A 23473-nucleotide genomic window follows, 5' to 3' on the forward strand; every position below is an offset into this window, starting at 1 on the left:
ATGCGGGGGGCCCAGCCCGGTGGCAGACGGTCGATGGAGCCGAGGGCGGGTGAGATCAGGGACTGTGGTGCCGGGTCCCCCCTTGGAGGCCCGGGCCCGGGGAATTTTGTCCCCCTCTGCCCCTCCCTCTCGGCGGCCCTGGGCATGGAGTGACAGTTTGGAAAGCAGGATTTAAAATGCCACTGGTGATTTAGAGAAGGCAATTAATGTTTTTCTACTTGCACAAAATGAGTGAACTCATTCCAATTTCAGGTTTCCCCTCAGAGGGCCTGATAGGTTTGTTGCACCAACAGGCCAGGCAGGCTTGTCAGATTAAATTAAAAAAAAAAAATCTATGAGAAAGATTCAAATAAAGGGCAAAAAGAACCAGTAAAACATCTTACAGATAATGCAGTGCTGAGCGAGGCTGGAGTGTCGGCATTTCTCCTAATTGTACTGATAACCGTCAATATTCAGCTCTTTTCTGTATACGTAAGCAGCTGGGGCGGCCCAACGATTAGGCCACCTGAGGCGGGGGTCTCAGGCAGCACTAGGAGCGGCATCTCCCCTTTCCTTCCTCCACCCCGTTCCCCCCGAGTTTACCTTCTTTTTACATTTTTTTAAAAGGCGGAGGAGGCAACGATTCCCATATGCTGCCCTGCTGCCGGCACCGTCCTCTTCTCTTTACTGTGGCCTGCCTCTCTGATGTCACTTCCCGTTTCCTCAGAGGCGGCCGCAGTAGAGAAGAGGCCGGTGACAGTGGCAGGGCAGCATGTGGGAATCGCTGTCGCCACCGGCTTTTGAAAAACAGAAAAAGAAGGTAAACTCGGGGAAGGGAGCGGAGGAAGGAAGGGGGGACATGCTGCAGCATGGTTATGGGGTAATCAGGCCGGGCATGGAAATGGAACTGCAGAGGCTGCAGCATCAAGGTCAGTCGGGGAGGAGGGGCCAGGGACAGGATTCTCCAGTCAGGCCAGATTTTTGGCCACAATTGATTAAACCACTCTGTACAAAAATTAAGACAGCCCATTGATTCTCGGTACCTTACTGGCAGTGGCGTAGCGGGGGGGGGGGGGGGGGCGGCCACCCGGGGCGGGGCGGTTCGCCGTTGCACCCCCCCCCTCCGGGTGCAGCACGATGACACCCCTCCCTCAGCGCATCGACACCACCTCCCCCCTGACCAGCTCCCGCACTCTACCTTTAAAAAGAATGTCGGAATCCGAGGCGAGGCGCAGCCCCTCGCACCTGCCCTGCACGTAAAAGAAATGTGGACCGTCGGGCCTTCTCTCGCTCTGTCTGTCCCGCCCTTGCGGAAATAGGAAGTTGCGTCAGCGGAGGGCGGGACAGATAGAGTGAGGGAAGGCCCGACGGTCCACATTTCTTTTACGTGCAGGGCAGGCGCGAGGCGCCACGCCTCGCCTGGGATTCCGATATTCTTTTTAAAGGTAGGGTGCGGGAGCTGGTCGGGGGGGGGGGGTTGTCGATGTGCCGAGGGGGGGGAGCTGGCAGGGAGCACCCCCCCCAACCGACACCCGGGGCGGAACGCCCCTCCCGCCCTCCCCCCCCTGGTACGCCACTGCTTACTGGAGGTTGCTAAATCTTGCCTCTGAACTTGAACCTAAAGGCCTGGGGAAAAAAAAGCCTACGTGAATCAGGTGAGAAGAGTTGATTGCAAATTCTTTCTTGACTAAGCAATGAGGGGAACATCTGATGAATGGCAGTATTGTATATCCATGTGCTGGCTCAAGCTATTTTCATTTTGTGCCTTAGTAAAGTAAGTCAACGGCGATGAATGAATCTGGGTCTTGAGTCAAATTTTGAGTGCAAAGAAAAGTTTCCAAAAGCGCTTCTCTAAAAATGGTTGTCCAGGAGAGATTTCGTAGGACTGTGTGAGAGTGAATGGAAGAGAATTGTTCCTTTTCCTGTCACCCGTGCTCGTTATTTTCAGGAAAAACAGGAACAGAATAAACGGCGCCTTTCTGTTGAATGACAACACACTGGAGTTTGTGGAAATTCCCCCAACGCTGTCCCCGACCACTGGATCTTCCAGCTCTACTTGGCTTATTGTCTTTGGAGTTGTCCTTAGCCTCGCTGTTTTCGGAATTATTTTCCTGATTGTGTCAGGAATCCAGCAACGCAGAAGGTAGGGTGCATAAAATGTTTATTCCTTGTGAGTTATTCATGAAAAAATACCCAACTTTGTCTAACATTTATGTCCCTGGTCCTCTGTCTTTGTTCCCCGCAACACTCAGAAATATATTGCAAAGTAAGCAATTGCTTAATTTTGCGATATTTTCAATGAACATACATGTTAATCCTCATCTGCACCCTGTCTCTGTCCTGCACATTTCCTGAACTGAATACATGGCTGATTTTCTGGGGGCCTGTAGCATTTTCAACCCAACATTCCATAGGAATTTTCGTACTTTCGAAAAATGAGGCCTTTTTCTAGGTTGTTGCCGAGTGCAGTGATTTCAGGGTGAGATGCGAAATGTTCTACCACCCTCAATCGCATAGGAAAAATCATATCTCAAACAAAGACTGATATTCATCAGAGCATTAACCAGTTAAAGATAAGGGGACCGATATTCAGACCGCGGGAGTTAGACCAGCTAACCTCCGCGGTCGGCACTAATCCTGGATATTCAATGCCAGGCACTGTTTAAAGATAACCGACTCAGTCAATATTCGACTTAGCCTATTACCTGTAAACCGGCCAAAGATATACCAGGTTTTCACACGGCCAGATATGGCCACAAAACCTGGTTTATAAATTGACGGATAGCTGGTTAAATCAGCCGATATAACCGGCTATCCGCTAGCCACTAACCGGGGATATTAAGCAGGAGATAACCGGTTATCGCCCACTGAATATCGGCGGATAATTGGTTAAGTGCTAGTTAACTGGTCAGCAGCCGTTCTAACCGGTTAAATAGTGCTGAATATCGGGGAGGAACTTTATCTTGATATTCAGCAAGAGGCATAATGGATTGTCAAAGTTAGCCATGTCCTTTATTCAGTTAACCTAGGTCATCTGTATGGAGTTCAAGATAGCCTGTAAAGTTAACCTGATGACATTGGATATTAGCATTAATTGGTTAACTTTTAAACCATGCCCACTGAACACGTCTCAGACCTCCTAAATCTGAACGGATACATTATGGCTGGACATTGAGTTTTTCACCAGCCCTAAAATTCCAAACATAATCCTCTGGATCTATATAGGTCGCCCAAAGTTAGTTAACAAGGCGTGAGGGGGTTTATAGAACACTGCCCCTCACCCTTAAAAAAAGGCCCTCCGATAGCCTGGGCCACCTTAAGAGCACTGGTCCCGCCCCAGGAGGAAGTGAGCCGGGAGGGGCAGAGCCAATATCGAGGAGTTTAAAAGACAGGGCTAGGCTGAGGTTAAGGAGGCCCAAGGAGGGAAGACTTGATTCCCCAGTGTACGACACTGAAGGTCCTGTTCCATAATCGTGACCTGGCGGAGCTAAGTCATTGTTATTGCCACATTGAATCTTGCTAGTTTTGCTTTGAGGTCTGGCTGGAGCCAGACCTGAACCTCGGTGGAGAACCGAGAACTTATCAGCTATGTTTGGGGCGTGTTTGGCCTACTGCCAGAGGCCTGCTAAAGACCGGATGTCCTGAACTGCAGATGTTTTTCTACCCAAGCCTTTAACGGAAGAAGTAACTAACTTGTTAGTCTCACTCACACACACAAGGATTGACGGGCTGCACATACTGCAGCGGGACATGTTTATCCACTCCTACCCCAGCTGAGATAATATTTAACCATCTCTCTGACCTCATGTGCAACTTTCTTCAAATCAGTCACCTTACTTTCTAATTCTTCCTACTTTTTTATTCATCTATACGTTACAACTTTGCCTTAGCCTTCACTACCAATTATAATGTTCTAGTACATATTGTGTTGTCATTGCAAGTAGTCTACCATGCCAAACTTTGTATTGTTGTTCGAATATTTTTACTGCTCTAATTGCTTATTGCTCATGTTTGATCTATTCTTACTGTACACCGCCTTGAGTGAATTCCTTCAAAAAGGCGGTAAATAAATCCTAATAAATAAATAGTAAATGACGGCAGATAAAGACCTGTACGGTCCATCCAGTCTGCCCAACAGTCACCTTCCTATGAGATGTTCACTAGAAAATTTAGGTGCCGATCTTATACAAGAGTGACTAGGGCAAATGCAAACTGTTGCCAATTAACTCCAATTATGGATCGTTGATGCCTTTTTAACTAATTAATTTGCACACGCACCTGCCCTGTGCATTCAAATTTGAGCGTGCAACTTTCGGTGACCTTTATATTTGGAGAATTAAGTCTAAGGACTATGTTAGCTCTGCATATTAGTTATACTGAAAAGCAGACTTCTCTTGAGGACCTTGGGGATTGGATTTAGGGACAACAGAGACCACAGAGAGAAATGAGAACAGGAGAAAGGACAAAAACCCCCCAAAGCTATATGTGGAGACAGGAATCGAGACAGCCAGACTGGGATGTATATAATTCCTCCTGTATTTTGCAAGGGGCTCTACCGAACGCAGAATGTCTTGTAAAATATGCGTAAAGGTATGCAGGACTGCATGTCCATATCTCTCCACTGCTTTCAATCGCTGCTCCCGATCTGCTCACACACCCTGATTTCCTCTTTCACAGGTCCCCCCCCCCCCCCCAACACCCTCCTCATGGCTCCCATTTCCCCCCATAAACTCTTCTTGAAATCCAACCCCATTGATGGCCTGTCCCAAACATACTCTTGACAATCAATACCCCCCATGACAGACCTTCTCCCCAGAAAATCAATACCCTCTTGAGGAGACCCTCCAGGAGATGCCCCATCCTCCATCCCAATCCCTGCATGATCTCACTCACTTCCGTTTCCTCAGCTATGAGTTCCAAAATGGTGCCTGTGAACCCTAACAATAATCTTGTGGTACTACTCCTAAGGATCAGGCTGTCACCTTGGGGCAGGTGTAAATGCCATCATCTAAAACGTTTGATACGACTATGTATTCCTCTTATCCAAACCACTTCCTCTCCATGCCCTGACCACGCCCCCTTGCCATCTTGGCTCTCCGTGTGTAAATAGCAGCTTTGCAGAATTGCATTGATATGTGTATTTTCAATCTATATGTGTAAATGCTGTTATTTACACATGGGGATCCTTCTAAAATACGTACAAATCCATATTAATACATTTTCATAAATAAAAATCATTAAAATATGGTATAAAAACACGTTAGAAGCGAAATGAAATATGCAGCAAATGTAGCTTTCCCGTCGGGTGAATTGGCAGCAGCACAAATGTTAGCATGCACGGGGGGGGGGGGGGGGGGGGGAGGCACCTAGATGCGTGCAGTGAGAGGGAAATACACAGAACTCTGGCGCAGTTTTTTACACCACCGGAAAACACTGGCTGGAACACCGATCTTTTTTTTTGTGACCAATGTGCCAGTGGCGTAGCTACGTGGGGCCACGGGGGCCTGGGTCCCCATAGATTTGGGCCTGGACCCCCTGCCGATGACCCTCTCGACCCCCCCTTCCTGCCGCCAACCCCCCCCCCCCCCCCGCCGCTGTCGCTGTGGGCTACCTCAGACTCAGAAACAGAACAAAGCCTTGTGCCGGAAGAAGAGGACCTCGGCTGGCAGGGATTGGGGTCCCTCGCCAGGAAAAGTAGGCAACGGCGAGAGGGGGGGTCGAGAGGGTCGTCGACAGGAGTGGTCAAAGTTAGTGGTGGAGGCGGTGGCGGCGGCGGGGAGGGGGCGGCAATGGCAGGGGGGGGCTAAAATGTGCCCCCTCACCTCAGGCTCTGGACCCCCCTCCCGCCAAAGTCTGGCACGTGCAAAGTGTTGCACGTGGGAAGGAGGAACCCGAATTACGGCTATGACATGCAAGGTTCTGCTTTAGGAGTTACAGACCAAGAAAGGGATCTGGGAGTCATCGTGGATAGGATGTTGAAATCTTCAGCTCAATGTGCTGTGGCGGCCAAGAAGGCGAACAGAATGTTGAATATTATTAGAAAAGGGATGGAAAACAAGCATGAGGATGTTATAATGCCGTTATATCGCTCCATGGTGCGACCGCACCTGGAGTATTGTGTTCAGTTCTGGTCGCCTCATCTCAAAAAAGATATAAAGGAATTGGAGAAGGTGCAGAGAAGGGCGACAAAAATGATAAAAGGGATGGGACGACTACCTTATGAGGAGAGGTTAGGACGGCTAGGACTCTTTAGCCTAGAGAAAAGGCGGCTAAGGATGATATGATAGAGGTCTACAAAATTTTGAGTGGGGTAGAGTGGACAGATGTGAAGCGTTTGTTTACACTTTCTAACAATAATAGAACTAGGGGACACAAGATGAAATTAGAATGTGGTAGGTTTAAAACAAATTGGAGAAAGTTTTTCTTTACTCAGCGTGTGGTTAGACTCTGGAACTCATTGCCGGAGAAGGTAGTGACGGCAGCTGGCCTTGCTGAGTTTAAAGGGGGTCTGGACAAATTCCTGAAGGAAAAGTCCATTGATCCTTATTAAATTTTGGGATTTTGCCAGGTTCTTGGGGCCTGGATTGGCCGCTGTTGGAGACGGAGTGCTGGGCTTGATGGACCTTTGGTCTTTTCCCAGCGTGGCAGTGCTTATGCTTATGTACTTATGTAGTTATGTACGCCCCTGCATTTCGCAACACTAACAGCATGCAAATTATATGCATGCTGTTTGTTTTGAGCATCAGTTGGTAAAGGGGTCAGTAGAGTCCCATACTAACTTTCCTGTCAGTGCCTGATCGTTGCTTGGCTCAGGCACTGACAGGAAAGTCAAAATGGCAGCACATCATGACCCCTTACCTCCGAGCCTCCCTCCCAACCTAAAAAAAATCCCCAGTGGTCCATGGACCCCTCCCGACCCCCTACCCCACAAAAAATAGCCTGGTGGTCTTAGGGGCCCACTGGCCTGACCCAGTGGACCCCCGGCCAGGCATGACCCGACCCCCTAATCACCAGTGGCACTGGTGGTCTAATGGAATCCCACCTACCCCCAGAGCACTCCGCATACCTTTCATAGAAGGCTAGAGGAATGTTTACACCCTCCTGCCTCTGGGCCCGCCCTCTTCAAAATGGAAGGCCCGGCACCTGCTCAGTGTGCCCTGGGATGCACTGGGTGGGGCCTAAATAACATATAAGGAGTTTTTCCAAGACTGAGTGCTCTTTACAGCAGGGGTGTAGCCAAACTTCGGCGGGAGGGGGGTCCAGAGCCCGAGGTGAGGGGGCACATTTTAGCCCCCCCGGTGCCGCCGTCCCCCCCCCCGCCACTGCCGACCCTGCCGCCGCCGCCACCACCAACTTTGCCCCCCCCCCCCCCCCCCCCGCCGATATTCAGACTGCAGGAAATAGCCGGCAGTGGCGTAGCCAAGGGTGGGCCTGGTTGGGCCCAGGCCCACCCACTTTGAGCTCAGGCCCACCCAGTAGCAGCACACCTATGATGTGGCTGGCAGGGATCCCTAAGCCCCACCAGCCAAAAACTCCCAACGACTGTCCCTCCTGCATACCTTGTAAATAGCAGATCTTCGCCTACATTGAGCAGCGACTGATACAAACCACTCGGACCAGCCCCACAGCCTTCCTTCTAACGTATTCCCGCCTATGTGGAAACAGGAAGTTGCAACAGAGGGAAGGTTCTGGGGCCAACATAAGCAGTGTGTATTAGTTGCTGCTCGCTGCTGGTGAAAATCTGCTATTTAAAAAGTATGCAGGAGAGGGGGGATGTTTGAGAGACCATATGTGATGCAAAAAACAGAAGAAACCAGTCTTCGCAAGAAAAACAACAGAAAGCAAAACAGCGAAGATGACTAACAAAAAACAAAAACAAAAAATAAAAATAAAAAATATGTAGAAAAATAACAAAATCTAAAAATAATCATAAAATATGTATTTAAAAATATAAATATATAAAAAAGACGACACTCTGGTTGTAAAAATTAAAAAATATATACTTTATTAGCCATAAAAGTGGAGTGGAGTGGTCTAGTGGTTAAGGTGGTGGACTTTGGTCCTGGGGAACTGAGGAACTGAGTTCAATTCCCACTTCAGGCACAGGCAGCTCCTTGTGACTCTGGGCAAGTCACTTAACCCTCCATTGCCCCATGTAAGCCGCATTGAGCCTGCCATGAGTGGGAAAGCGCGGGGTACAAATGTAACAAAAATAAAAAATAAAATAAAATGGTAGGGAGAAAGGGACTCGACACAGCTGTGTTTCGGCCGTTCAGTACTAGTTCAGTTTGATTTCATAGACATGAGACGCTGCTCTGATCTTTTCCGCTCTACATTGTTTTGAGTTTGATTTAGCGCTACAATATCAATAAAGAGATATACATATTCCTTTCATATTTGGATAGAATTAGTAACCAGCATACGGTGAGAAGACTCCTGACGCAGGCCTGAACAGCCGAAACACAGCTGTGTCGAATCCCTTTCTCCCTACCATTTTATGGCTAATAAAGTATATATTTTTTTAATTTTTACAACCAGAGTGTCGTCTTTTTTATGTATTTATATTTTTAAATAATATTTTATGATTATTTTTAGATTTTGTTATTTTTCTACATATTTTTGATTTTTATTTTTTGTTTTGTTGTTAGTCATCTTCGCTGTTTTGCTTTCTGAGAGACCATATGACATGCAGGCGAGAGAGGGAGAGACCAAATCACCTGTGGGACAAATGGAGTTCTTCTGCCCACCCATCTTGGACCCAGGCCCACCCAAAATTGGGTATCTGGCTACGCCCCTGTTAGCCGGGCTGCCTCCTGCGGTCAACACTGAGCCCAGATACTCAATGCCGGGCCGTTTCCAGTGAACAGCATTGAACATCTGGTTTATTTATGGCCAGTTTAAACATAGCTGGCCAAGCCGATATTCAGCGCTGGCTGGTTATGTTTAAACCGGTCAAAGATGCACCTGCTATTTTAACATCAAATATGGCCACCAAACTTAGCCAGTGAAGCACTGAAAATCCGCGGATAGCCAGTTATATGGTGCACTAACCAACGATATTCAGCAGGAGACAGTCGGCTATCTGCCACTGAGAGACATTGAGAATCTAGTGGAGGACTTTGGGAAGGTCAAGCTCGACACCTCCTCAGGGTCAGTATTGTGGGAGGAAGGAGCCGAGGTTATGTTCTAAAGAATGGGGAACATCTTGTCTAGATATGAAACAAAAATAAAATGAGGAAAAACCAAGTGAGGATACCAAAAAGCACTTTATTGTATTAAAAAACGACCCATCTTGTCTAGACCAGTCATCTTCCTCTTCCTTGGCCCATGAATCCACATGTATTAAAGAGCAACCCTTCCTGGATGTCTGGACATCTCAGGACAGCACCAGTGTCCAATCGTTTGCAGCCAGAGGGGCTCATGGGGGCTTTCAATTTGATCGGAAGTCTGGGTAGGGGTGGGGCATCTTTGTCTTGTTTTTTTTTTTTTTGTTACATTTGTACCCTGCGCTTTCCCACTCATGGCAGGCTCAATGCGGCGGGCAATGGAGGGTTAAGTGACTTGCCCAGAGTCACAAGGAGCTGCCTGTGCCTGAAGTGGGAATTGAACTCAGTTCCTCAGGACCAAATTCCACCACCATAACCACTAGGCCACTCCTCCACTGTTGCTACTATTTGAGATTCTACATGGAATGTTGCTATTCCACTAGCAACATTCCATGTAGAAGTCGGCCCCTTGCAGATCACCAATGTGGCCGCGCAGGCTTCTGCTTCTGTGAGTCTGACGTCCTGCAAGTTCAGGACGTCAGACTCACAGAAACAGAAGCCTGTGCAGCCTTCTACATGGAATGTTGCTAGTGGAATAGCAACATTCCATGTAGAATCTCCAATAGTAGCAACATTCCATGTAGAATCTCCAATAGTATCTATTTTATTTTTGTTACATTTGTACCCTGCGCTTTCCCACTCATGGCAGGCTCAATGCGGCTTACATGGGGCAATGGAGGGTTAAGTGACTTGCCCAGAGTCACAAGGAGCTGCCTATGCCGGGAATCGAACTCAGTTCCTCAGTTCCCCAGGACCAAAGTCCACCACCCTAACCACTAGGCCACTAGGCCACTCCTCCACTTTTCTCGAAGTGTGTCCACCTTGTATTCACACCGGAGCCTGCAAAGGCCTCTCCGGAACTATGTAAGCCACATTGAGCCTACAAACAGGTGGGAAAATGTGGGATACAAATGTTAACCAATAAATATTGCCCGATAGCCGGCTAAGTACTATATAACCAGGCAGGTGCCATTCCTGGCCAATTAAATGGTTTTGAATATCGGGGGGGGGGGGGGGGGGGGGGGGAGGGGGGAGGGGAGAATGGAAGCAAGAGCTACTGCTGGTGGACCTCAATGGGTAGGAGGTTTCCTACAACTGATAAGTTTATTGACAGCTAATAAAAAAAAGGAGAGGTACTGGTTATAAAACAGAGATAGCAGAAATAACAAATGAGACCATGCCAAGAATGCAGCTCCTTTCCTAGCGAAGGCAGAGAAACAAAGTAAAGTTTTATCACTGTAAGTAATAGGAACAAAAATAACCACTAAGTCAGGTAATTAAGGTATCCGAGATTAGAAGTCAGCTGAGTTTTGAATTTCTTATCGCCCCTCATTGCTGAATATTGAGCTGATATGGCGAGCTATAAAAATGGAGCAATGAATCTGAAGGTTGAAAAGGAACTGAAAAATTCATCTGGATGGCCACTGATGAGCATTCCAACTGCTAAACGTTTCCTAACGCTTTGCTACCCTTCTGTGCCCCATAGCCATCGTCAACACTCAGGAGGTAATTCTAAAACTAGGGACCACCCTTTAGGTGCCCTGAGGCCACACAGTAGAAGTTCCATTGAACCTGGGTGCCCAGGTATAACCCAGTATTACCTCACCTCGAATAACATTTAGAGGGGCATAATCAAAAGTCCTCGCAAAACGTCCCGATGGAGGGGCGGGGAAACCCGTATTATCGAAACAAGATGGACCTCCATCTTTCGTTTCGATAATACGGTCGGGGACGCCCAAATCTTGAAATTTAGGTCGTCTTTAGAGATGGTCGTCCCTAGACTTGGTCGTTTTTGATTTTCGGGGATAATGGAAACCAAGGACGCCCATCTCAGAAACGACCAAATGCAAACCCTTTGGTCATGGGAGGAGCCAGCATTCGTAGTGCACTGGTCCCCCTGACATGTCAGGACACCAACTGGGCACCCTAGGGGGCACTGCAGTAGACTTCATAAATTGCTCCCAGGTACATAGCTCCCTTACCTTGTGTGCTGAGCCCCCCAAAACCCACTCTCCCCACAACTGTACACCACTACCATAGCCCTTATGGGTGAAGGGGGGCACCTAGATGTGGGTACAGTGGGTTTGTGGTGGGTTTTGGAGGGCAAACATTTACCACCACAAATGTAATAGGTAAGGGGGGGATTGGCCTGGGTCCGCCTGCCTGAAGTGCATTGCACCCACTAAACTGCTCCAGGGACCTGCATACTGCTGTGATGGACCTGAGTATGACATTTGAGGGTGACATAGAGGCTGGCACAAAATATTTTGAAAGACTTTTTTTGAGGGTGGAGGGGGTTAGTGACCACTGGGGGAGTAAGGGGAGGTCATCCCCAATTCTCTCCGGTGGTCATCTGGTCAGTTCAGGCACCTTTTTGTGCCTTGGTCGTAAGAAAAAGAGGACCATGTAAAGTCGTCCAAGTGCTCATCAGGGACGCCCTTTTTTTCCATTATGGGTCAAGGACACCCAAGTCCCGCCTTCGCTACGCTTCCGACACGCCCCCTTGAACTTTGGCCGTCCCTGCGACGGAAAGCAGTTGGGGACGTCCAATATCAGCTTTTGATTATACCGATTTGGATGACCCTGTGAGAAGGACGCCCATCTTCCGATTTGTGTTGAAAGATGGGTGTCACCCACAGTTATACCAGCCTTAGAGTGACAGGTCACAGCAGCTGTTTCACGAAGGCAGTCACAAGAGGCAAGAGCAACTGGGCTTTGCTCCTGCCTCCATCACCCCCACTGGACCACCATGGATATCAGGTAGGTCTGGGGGGGGGGGGGGAAGGCTATTTATTTTATTATTTATTCATTTATTTGAAATTTGATATACAGTACCTCAAATCGAACCTTTATAGGCGGCTAAGTGGTTCACAATGAATTTAAAACATCTTGTGCAGAGAGTACTGGGAAGGGTTTGGGGGTTGGGAGGACGTTCCAGGGGAGAAGGGGGTTGTGACTGTCACAGGCTGGGTGCGTGGGAAGGCAAGGGGGTGCTGCATCAGGGGATGGGAAGGGGATCATGGGGCTACAAAAAAAAGTTATGTGGATCCCAGCTGATATTGAGTCGGGGCTCATAAAACTGCTTTATATGGGCCTCAACTGAATATCGTCCAGGACCCACATAAAGTCCAGCGGCCACCCCGGCCTAAAGTGGCCCCAGTTATTCACTGCCAGTGCCCAGACATGACCTGCCACTGAATATCTGGGCCTAATTCTGCCCATGGATATAAGTGTTTAAAAAAAACCACTGACCACCGCAGGCTGAATATCGGCCAGAGAGTTCTTAGAATCCGGTGACAGGGAGAATAACTCATTTTCAAAGACATTTCTGTAATAAAGCATTGACTTGCCCGTGGAAATGTCATTTTATTTTATTTTTTAAACAAAATTGACTACTCACTATCCCCCTAATTGTATAACATTTACACTTACCCCCTGATCCTATGTAGTTCGTCCAAAGTTGGGCGCCAAGGTCAGAGCCCACAAATTAATTAGTAAATGAGGCATCAACAATCAATAATTGCAGTTAATTGCCAACCGTTTGGATTTGCGTGCGTATCGCTATTCTATAACATCCGCATATAATTTTTCTAGTGTGCAACTCAAAAGGGGTGTGGCCATGGGAGGGGTACGGGCAGATCAGGGACATTGCTAGAAGTTAGGTGCGAACCCAACTGCCAAAAATTAAGCGCCAGTAGGAGTAAAAGCTGGATAGGCGCAGAATCCGCGCTAAGCTTGTATTCTGTAAAGTATGCTCAGCGTAGATCACCCTCTTTAGAATACTAGTTTAGCGTGCATCTGTCCGGCACCTAACTGTGGCCACCATTTATTGAATCCTGCCCTTAGTACACGCAAGTTATAGAAAGTGTCAGTTACATGCATAACTTAATCGGTAAATTAGCTGCTAATTGGTGTTAAGAACCTGAAGCAAATGGAGGGTTAAATGCCTTGCACAAGCTCACAAGGAGCAACTCGAATATCGGGTTCAATTCTGGTCGCCGCATCTCAAAAAAGATATAGTGGAATTAGAAAAGGGGGCAGAGAAGGGCGACAAAAATGATAAAGGGGATGGGATGACTTCCCTATGAGGAAAGGCTGAAGCATCAAGGGCTCTTCAGCTTGGAGAAAAGACAGCTGAGGGGAGATATGATAGAGGTCTATAAAATAATGAGTGGAGTGGAACGGGTAGACGTGAAGCACCTGTTTACGCTTTCCAAAAATACTAGGACCAAATAGAAAGAAAATCTGCAGGTTGTACTGACAGACTGCAGCAGTTTTCAAAGTGAAAGCAGTTGTATACTTTCCCTTTAAAAACTGTCCTGGGAACAAGTACCTGCACCAATTTGCATCTGTTTATTTTTCGCACGTATCTTTTCCCTTGAAAATGACATGCACAGAGTGGAAAAAAATAATCTACACATGTTATTTCCCTCCCTGTCCTGAGCGTATCTCCCCCTCCCCCCACACACATTTTTTTACCTGGTTTAAGGTATGCAGACTCTTGGTTCAAACCAGGGCCGCTGAGAGACTGGGCCAGGCCCGGGACAAGGCCGCCCCCCGGGCCCCCCACCCGAGGTCGCCGGGCCCCCCTCCACCCGGCCCCCCCTTCCACCCTCGGGCCCTCTGCACAGACCTTAAGCGCCTCACCTTCGAAGGCGCAGCAAGCAGTGGCAGACCACTCCTTCCTTCTGTGTCCCGCCCTCGCGGGTTACGTCAGGCGAGGGTGGGACATGGAAGGAAGGAGTGGTCTGCTGCTACTTGCTGCGCTTTCGAAGGTGAGGCGCTTAAATCCAATGCCAGGGGCGACGGAGGGTGGGCGGGCCGGACTGCGGCGGCGGCGCCGGGCCCCCCCCCCCCCCCACCAGAGGCCTGGGGAATTTTATAACCCCTGCCCCCTCCCCTCTCGGCAGCCCTGGTTCAAACATGTATTTCTTATTTTGTTCCTCACTAATGTCTGGGCAATTTGCAGACAATGTTTCCCGGGGTATATAACTTTTGGAAAGCGTCTTCCCAGTTTAATAAAAAGGTGTCGTGCGAAGCAGCAGTTCTCAACCCAGTCCTTGAGATACTCCCAGCCAGTAGGATTTTCAGGATATTCACAGTGATAAGAATGACATAGACTAGACTGTAAAGACTGAATTTTTGAGAGCAGTAATTTTAGAAGTGAATTTTTATACATTTTCACTTCATGGACACTGGATCGCCAAAGTCACTTGGCAGCAAGGTTTTCCATTGCACTTAATGGACAATTTCTTTGCCTGTATGCAGCCTCTTTACCAGTGGCCTAGCTACATGGGGCCACAGGGGCCTGGGCCCCCCCTACATTTCCTCTGGGTCCCTGGTTTTGCTGGCGGGGGTCTCTGGTACCGCCGCATTGCCTGCCCTGCTCTGTCTTCCCCTCACATCCAGCATGCTCCTTTTAGTGAAACAGAGCATGCACAATTTCACTAAAAGGAGCGTGCAGGACGTGAGGGGAAGAGAGAGCGGGGCAGGCAATGCGGTGGCGCCGGAGACTGGCGATGGAGAAGGCTCCAGCTGGCAGGGGTTGGGGACCCCCGCCAGCCAAGGTATTTGCTGCAGCAGTGGGTGGGGAGCGGCAGGGCAGCAGACCAAAATGTGCCCCCCCACCTCAGGCTCTGCCCCCCCCCCCCCCCCCACTGCGAGGTCTAAGTAATGCAGAACTTTTCTTGTCATTACATATTGAACAAATTTGGGCTCCATGTGCTGCATTATTAATGTGATAAATATAGATGTCATCTGAACAATTCAAGTGCGTCTTTTACTAAGGCGCGGTCATGTTTTTAGCACGCGCCAAACATTAGAGACGCCCATAGGAACGCATTGGCATCTCTAAAGTTAGTGCGCCCACAATTTTAGCGTGCACCAAAAACGTGAGCGCGCCTTCGTAAAAGGCCTTCTTAGTTTGCAAGTGACAACACTGTTTCTGAGCACTAATCACTTCTTATATTTATGTATTAACGAGCAATTAACTAACTTTATTTTAAAATTTAAATAGATTTTGTGTATGTATTGTGGATAAGTACATATACATAAGTACATAAGTAATGCCATACTGGGAAAGACCAAGGGTCCATCGAGCCCAGCATTCTGTCCACGACAGCGGCCAATCCAGGCCAAGGGCACCTGGCGAGCTTCCCAAACGTACAAACATTCTATACATGTTATTCCTGGAATTGTGGATTTTTCCAAGTCCGTTTAGTAGCGGTTTATGGACTTGTCCTTTAGGAAACCGTCCAACCCCTTTTTAAACTCTGCTAAGCTAACTGCCTTCACCACTTTCTCCGGCAATGAAAACCTGAGGACTGGGGCTGAGAACCTGTGAGCTAGACCTTGTTTATTGACTGTTATTTATACGTGACTTTGAGGGTAATTTTACAAAAGGTTTCGTAGGCTGAGAGGACAAAAAGATGCCTATTTGCAGGTCTGTTTTATGAAATTGCCACAGAATATGTGCAGAAATTATAGCTAAAATGAATCCGTGGACATTTATGGCTGCCTGGGAGCAGGTGTCGATGTTCATGTGCAAAAGTATGAGCGAACGTGTATATTTTATACAATGTAGGAACAAATTGTACCCTGTTTCCTTTATAACATATCAAAAGTTTGTCTCCGATAGCAGACATCTCATACAAAAGATAAAAATGGAAGGAAAAAGCCTCAAGACCGCCCCAGGTATTACATACCCTGTGGGGCTGGAGTTGTCATACTCGGCATAAAAATCCTTCCTTATTTTACAATTTTCATCTTTTATTCAATAGTCCAAAACTTTAAATATTTCAAAAATACCGTGTCAGCTTCAAGATGTAATGCAGAGAGTCAGCTTGATCAATCAATTTCTATGTTTCCTCAAGTTTCCCCAATCTGAATATTGCACCTGCCCTGCATTCTGGCCAGGGGCGTAGCCAGACTACAGATTTTTGAGTGGGCCTAGGCAAGAAGTGGGTGGGCACCAAGTGCTCTTCTCTCCCCCCGCCCCCCCAACCACCACCAACAAAAATATCTCAGCTGGCGGGGAAATACTTCTTTCCACCATGGCAGTCTGCATACGCTGAAAACTGAGCATGCGCAGGTGTTGGTATCATGGAGAGTAGTGTTTTCGTTACCATTAGGGGGAAGTCTTCAGCTGGCTGAGCTTGGGATCCCCACCAGCTACCACTAAACGTGTAGTACTGTTGGGTGGGCCTGAGCCCTAAGTGGGTGGGCCCCGGCCCACCCAGGCCCACCTGTGGCTACACCACTGATTCTGGCCAAGGGAAAGGCTGGCCAGATCCCAGAGTTTCAGGGCAGGTACCTAATAAAGTCCACAGTGATCACCATTTTTAAAAATGCTGATTGACACTGGCCAGTGTTCTTTTTATTTTCAGGCAAAGCTTTCATGTGTTTTTTTACTGTCAGTTGATTAAGAAACTACATTTTTTTTCAGAAAAAATCGACAACTTTCTGAAAGAACAGAAGATTACGAAGTCAGAATGGAAACAGCGATGACAATGGAAAATGGAATCCTCTACGAAATCCCCTATGACACCAAAGGAAGCCAGACTAATGGGGCATACGTCCATGATAAAGACACACTCACTTCCCTGTGAAAATGCCCGCATCGCTTCTCTGAAAGACACTTATGACCACCATGGGTGGAGGTTCATCTCCTGATCACCAACCTACTGGACAAGCCAGTCAAAAAGAATGGGATTACCTTTCTTTGTTTTGTTTTGTTTTGGAAAGACTAATCCCTAATATAATACCAGAATATGTCTACCGGACACAGATCTGGCTACAGTCATAGATGCCACTAAGATCAGAGGATCCAGAGCTCCAAAAACAGATCAAAATCATTATATTAGATTTGCTGTATTGTATTTAACAATGTAAAATGGTTCCTGTGACTCAGCAAAACTTGACGTCAACCCATTGTGTGACTCAGCAAACCGTGGCATTGACTCATTTGCTAGCCAGAAACGTTCTTCTCCCTTACTTAAGCCCCAGTTGTTCACAAGCTCAGAAACAGATTCACATCCTTAAGCACTCTTGTTCTTTGTGAATGCGGGGTACGTCTTTCTCACTGTTCCCCCATTTCCATTCGTTTTGCTCTGTATGTTTATGTTTTCTGACGTTAAAGTAACAGAAGTAAACCAGGGGGTCTTGAAAAATAAACCTATATAAGAAGAGTTTCTAGGTAAGGTCATGGTATGTGAATTTTAAATCTGTTCTTGTGTATAAGGAGTTTGCTTATTAACGAAGGGTCGGAAGTAGGTTCTTTATAGGGGCTAAAGGTGAATTTTGCTTCTCCTACCAAAGGGTTATGCTAGCCCACCACAGTACTACTACTACTACTTAACATTTCTAGAGCGCTACTAGGGTTACACAGCGCTGTACAAATTAACGAATAAGGACGGTCCCTGCACATGGTTATTGGGCCCCATACAATAATGATTTATTAAGGTAAATATTCATACAGGGATAAAAATTCTTTGATGTTACCAGGGTCATGTCTAGTTCAGTGAGAATCAAGGCAGCTGCCCCAGGTACTCCAGCTAGGGATAAGCAGTTCATCCTTTTCTGAACACAGATTGGGTCCCATAGAGGGGCATTATCGAAAGGGACGTCCAAGTTGCGATTTGGACGTCCTTGCAAAATGGCGAAATCCAGGGGTGGGGAAACCCGTATTTTCGAAACAAGATGGACGTCCATCTTTCGTTTGGAAAATATCGTCAGAGACGTCCAAATCCTTAAATTTGGACGTCCCTAGATTTGGATGTCCCTAGACATGGACATTTCTGACTTTCGGCGATTTTCGAAACCAAAGATGCCCATGTCAAAAACGGCCAAATGCAAGCCATTTGGTTATGGGAGGAGCCAGCATTTGTAGTGCACTAGTCCCCCTGACATGCCAGGACACCAACTGGGCACCCTAGGGGGCACTGCAGTGGACTTCAGAAATTGCTCCCGGGAACATAGCTCCCAGGCATGGTGTATTTTCAAAGCACTTAGCCTTCCAAAGTTCCATAGAAACCTATGGAACTTTGGAAGGCTAAGTGCTTTGAAAATATGCTGAACCCCCCCAAAACCCACTACCCACAACTGTACACCACTACCATAGCCCTTACGGGTGAAGGGGGGCACCTATATATGGGTACAGTGGTTTTGTGGTGGGTTTTGGAGAGCTCGCTGTTCCCTCCACAAATGTAACAGGTAGGGGAGGGGGTATGGGCCTGGGTCCGCCTGTCTGAAGTGTATGAACCTCAACCCTCGCCAGGTAGGGTTTTAAGAATGAAAACTATTATGGAATCTATTATGAGTAGGATTTGGGGTAAGCAAGAGGCATAGGACAAGATATGGTCTCATTACTTGACTTGGAGACAATCTCAAGTGTGGATCTCCTGGGACCCAAGGAGCTTTGAGCTTGCTGGTCCATTGGTTCACTGGGGTTTTCTTTTTCTTTCTTTTGTAGTTGGATAGTCCTGGGTGTTTATATTTTCTTGTTGACTGTTCTTCATTTGTGTGTGCCATTTTGGTGTATTAGTACTGCTCAACTTTATCTGTCTTGTTAAATAGTTATTTAAAAAAAAAAAGGTTTGGACATTTTCTGGAGGAAGCCCATAATCGGTTATTAAGACAGACATGGGGAAGCCACTACTTACCCCTGGGATTGGTAGCATAAAGTTGTACTACTTTTTGGGATTCCGCCAGGTACTTGTGACCTGGATTGGCCACTGTTGGAAGCAGGATGCTGGGCTTGATGGACCTTCAGTCTGTCCCAGTATGGCAACACTTATGTACTTACTAGCTGTTAAGCCCGTTAAAACAGTTGATATTTCCAGCTACCCTCCTCGCCGCCGCTCCCTCCCCCCTCCGTGCCGGGCCCCCTGCACTGACCTGACAGCGCCTCTCACCTCCGTGTCGAAGCGCTGCAGGCAGCAGCAGATCGCTCTGCTGCTGCCTGCAGCGCTTCAACACGGAGGTGAGAGGCGCTGTCAGGTCAGTGCAGGGGGTCCGATACGGAGGGGAGCGGTGGCGGGGATGGGGGGAGTGGAGGTTGGTGCGCGTGATGTTCGTTTCCAGGCTCCAGCGGTAGCGTCTGACTCTGTTTCCCTCTCTGTTCCGCCCTCTGACGTCATCACATCTTGACACGAGGGCGGGACAGAGAGGGAAGTCTCTACTGCGCATTTGCAGGTGAGTCGGTCATTTGCCATTTATATGTTTGATGTACTTGGGATTCTGAATGGAATCTTGCTACTCTTTGGGGTTCTACATGGAATGTTGCTACACTTTGAAATTCTGCATGGAGTCTTGTTATTCATTAGAATTCTAGAATCTTGCTGTTCGTTGAGGTTCTACATGGAATGTTGCTACTCTTTGGGGTTCTGCCAGGTACTTGTGACTTGGATTGACCACTGTTGGAAGCAGGATGCTGGGCTAGATGGTCCATCGGTCTGACCCAGTATGGCTATTCTTATGTTTTTATGTTCCTATGAGATATACCTTGGGAGGACCTCAGTGACTTGGAGGTGCATAGAGGGGGATCCTCTTCTTCAAGTACTCTGGCCCGTTACCTATAAAGGGCTGAAGATCAAAGACTGAGTTTTAACTTAACTCGTATTGTACACAGGAACGGCACAACACGGTAAGCAAGGTAAGCTTGGCAGGGGGGCACCAGAAACTGCCAATGCTTACCTGTTATGCTGCCCTGCTCTTTTGAATACTTAGCAGAGCAAAGGAAGCATCTTTTTCACCGCCACCGCTTTGCCTCTAGTCAAATGGGTCTGGTGCCTGGCACCATGTACCCCTCTGAGTCACAAATTAATTACTTCCAGTTTCGTGAAACCAGAAGTAGTTAATCTGTGGCTCGGAGGAGCACTCGTTCCTGGCATGGCAGACCCGTTTGACTAGAGGCACAGCGGCAGTAATGAAAGAGAAGTTTCCATCGCTCTGCTAAGTATTCCAAAGCAGGGCAGCTAGGAGAAGGAGAAGGATAGATAGGTGGGGGGGAGGGGAGCACGGCTGCTGAGATGAAGGGTAGGGGGAGTGAAATTCCCCTAGGCCCGGCCTTCAAGCATGGCTCTCCTGCTCCTGTGTGCTGCAGAGCAGAGTTATCGCATTCGTTAACTCTGCTCTGCCGGCAACAGGTCCTTCTTCCTGCCGCGCCCCGCCTCCTGTGTAAAGTACTTCCTGTTTGGACATGGCAGGAAGAAGGACCTTGCAGCAGAGCAGACCTTGCAGCAGAGCAGAGCTAGCAGGAGAGAAGACAAGCAGTTAAGGAGGCCCGGGGTGGGGGGATGGCGCACGGGCCTGGGCCCGGGGGGGGGGCGGGGTGTTTGCCCTGGGCATGACTTTGTCTCTTGGCAGCCGTGGGGGGGAGGGGGTTTGGAGGAGGCAGAAGATTAAAAACAGATGCTGGACCAGGGGTGGGGTGGGGGTGGGGTGAGAGCGCAGGCACCAGCTGATAGTTTGTAGGGGGGGGGGGCTGCCGACTGTTAGTTTGTGTGTGTGGGGGGGGTGCCGACTGATAACATAGTAACATAGTAGATGACGGCAGAAAAAGACCTGCACGGTCCATCCAGTCTGCCCAACAAGATAAACTCATATGTGCTACTTTTTGTGTATACCTTACCTTGATTTGTACCTGTCCTTTTCAGGGCGCAGACAGTGTAAGTCTGCCCAGCACTATCTACGCCTCCCACCACCGGCTCTGGCACTGACCATATAAGTCTGCCCAGCACTATCCCTGCCTCTCGCCACCGGCTGTGCCACCCAATCTCGGCTAAGCTCCTTAGGATCTATTCCTTCTGAACAGGATTCCTTTATGTTTATCCCATGTGTGTTTGAATTCTGTTACCGTTTTCATTTCCACCACCTCCCGCGGGAGGGCATTCCAAGCATCCACCACTCTCTCCGTGCACGGGGGTGCCAGAGACCCTAGAACAGGCCATGATTGTATAGGTAACCAGTGAAGGTAGAGCTGACTCATGAGAAATAGAAAGTTTTTTCAAAGTGAACATTTTTTTTTTAAATGTCGCATTCAAAAGAGAAAGCTTGATTGTTTTCACAAGTACAACCAGACAGATACAGTACAAAAGAATGAGTAACAATGGTGATTCCAGTGGAAACATCCACCACCCCCTCCACCCCCTCCACCCCCCAAATAAAACTGAATCTGGTGGGAAGAGAACTAGATAACCATTCATAAGCTATGGAGCCATTTCAGAATTGTTTCCCAGGTATTAAAATGAAGGTAATAATAATAATAATAATTAATAATTAACAAATGCATGGATGCAATTTGAAAGTGCCAAACCCCTCCGAGAAAAACTGCACTGGCTCCCAATTAAAGAACGTATAACTTTCCACAAAAGTATCTATGGTGAAGCCCCTGGATATATGTCTGACCTTATAGACCTTTCAACCAGAAACACAATCGGACCATCACGAACATACTTAAATCTTCACTACCCTAGCTGCAAGGGACTCAAGTACAAATCAATTTATGGATCCAGCTTCTCCTATATAAACACGCAACTATGGAACGCACTACCGAAAGCCATAAAAACAATCTTACAACCACCTTAGCTTCCGTAAATCACTAAAGACCATCCTGTTCGAAAAGGCATACCCTACGGACTCAACTTAAGTGCCTGAACCCAGCAATACAACGAAACCAAAGCCCGTAATGAACAGTGTATAACTCTTCTTCTCTACGATTCTCCTAATGTGTCTATAACACATGAACTTCTTTGATAATAACATCACTTTGTATTTGTTTCATTATCGAAGGCGACTAACGCCTCACGGTACTATGTAAGCCACATTGAGCCTGCAAATAGGTGGGAAAATGTGGGGTACAAATGTAACAAGTAAATAAATAAATAAATAAATATGTCATGTGATTGCTACTTTAACCTGCATTTTACAATCTCAGATGCAGATTACTGCCTATAAGTGGTTAAATTGTAACCATTTAGACATGATTTGTTCAGTAACTAATCTTGATTACTTAATTTGGCAGCTCAGGAGTAACATGTCATGGGAAAATCCATCTCATTATGCCAGAGAGAAAGGTGACGTATTAAGCAAAGTGAGCAGGATGACGCCTGGGCAACCCACGAATGTGTAGTGGTTGTGTTCAGCTCAGGCAGGTAAGAAAAACAGGGACCTCCTTTTTTTCTTCTTCACAGAAGTCCTTCCTAATTGCAAGTATTCATGATGTATTGTAAGCCACATTGAGCCTACAAAGAGGTGGGAAAATGTGGGATACAAATGCAATCCTATATAATAATTCTCACCTCCAACAGGATGTGCTTGGGACCGTGCCTGCCGGAAGTGGTCTGCTAGGCAGGCATGCTCTGACCTCAGTGACACCAGTGACAGACAATTTGGCAAAGGAAAACAATCTGAGTGCTGGCCATTAGGACACAGGGTTGATAGGAGAGTTTTAAAAGACTGAAGGAACCGAAAGTGTTAAATGGGGGGAGGGGGGAGTTCTGAACCACTGAAAGACATGAACATTTGGGAACAATCTAAATGCTGGCCATTAGCACACAGGGTACATAGGACAGTTTTAAAAGACTGAAGGAACCAAAAGTGTTCGGGGGGGGGGGGGGGGGGGGGGGGGGCAAGTTCTGAATGAATGAAAGAAATGAAAATTTACAAGAGGAACACAATCTGAATGCTGGGCATTTGTACACAGGGTAGATAGGACACTTTTTTAAAAAAATGAAGTACGTGAAAGTATTACATCTTGGGGGAGGGGTGAGGAGGAAAGCGGTGGGGTATCCGGATACTGGGCGTTAGGGCCACGGAGGTACATAGACTTTTGAAAGCCTTAAGGAACCCAAAGTGTGGGAGGGAGGAGGAAAAGGAGGGGAGGGAACGGGGTGAGGGGCATTAGGAACAGGGGAGGGGGCCCTGTCACACACTCTCATTCTCACACACACACACTGTCACACAGACAGTCTCACTCTGTCACACACCCGCACATTCGCTCTGGCTCTCTTTCTCAAACATACACACTCCCAGGAAAACCTTGCTAGCGCCCGTTTCATTTGTTCCAGAAACGAGCCTTTTTTACTAGTAAATAAATAAAACACATCCAAGAAGGAGGTCCCTGACAAGCACTTGGATTTTTTTTTTCTTCAGAGAAGTCCTTCCTAATT

General features: G+C 47.6%; 1 protein-coding gene across 1 annotated transcript in view; it reads left to right on the forward strand.

The window, feature by feature from the left end:
* The window catches only part of CLTRN (collectrin, amino acid transport regulator), a 36043-nt gene extending 18904 nt beyond the window's left edge, over positions 1-17139 (forward strand). Inside the window, exons 5-6 of the mRNA XM_030199699.1 lie at positions 1928-2122; positions 16750-17139. Of these exons, the coding sequence (XP_030055559.1) occupies positions 1928-2122; positions 16750-16912 (358 nt within the window). The 3' untranslated portion in view covers positions 16913-17139. The remainder of the gene's footprint in view (positions 1-1927; positions 2123-16749) is intronic.
* The last annotated feature ends 6334 nt before the right edge of the window (positions 17140-23473 follow it).

The sequence above is a fragment of the Microcaecilia unicolor genome, chromosome 4, assembly GCF_901765095.1.
Source record: "Microcaecilia unicolor chromosome 4, aMicUni1.1, whole genome shotgun sequence".
NCBI classification, from domain to species: Eukaryota; Metazoa; Chordata; class Amphibia; order Gymnophiona; family Siphonopidae; genus Microcaecilia; species Microcaecilia unicolor.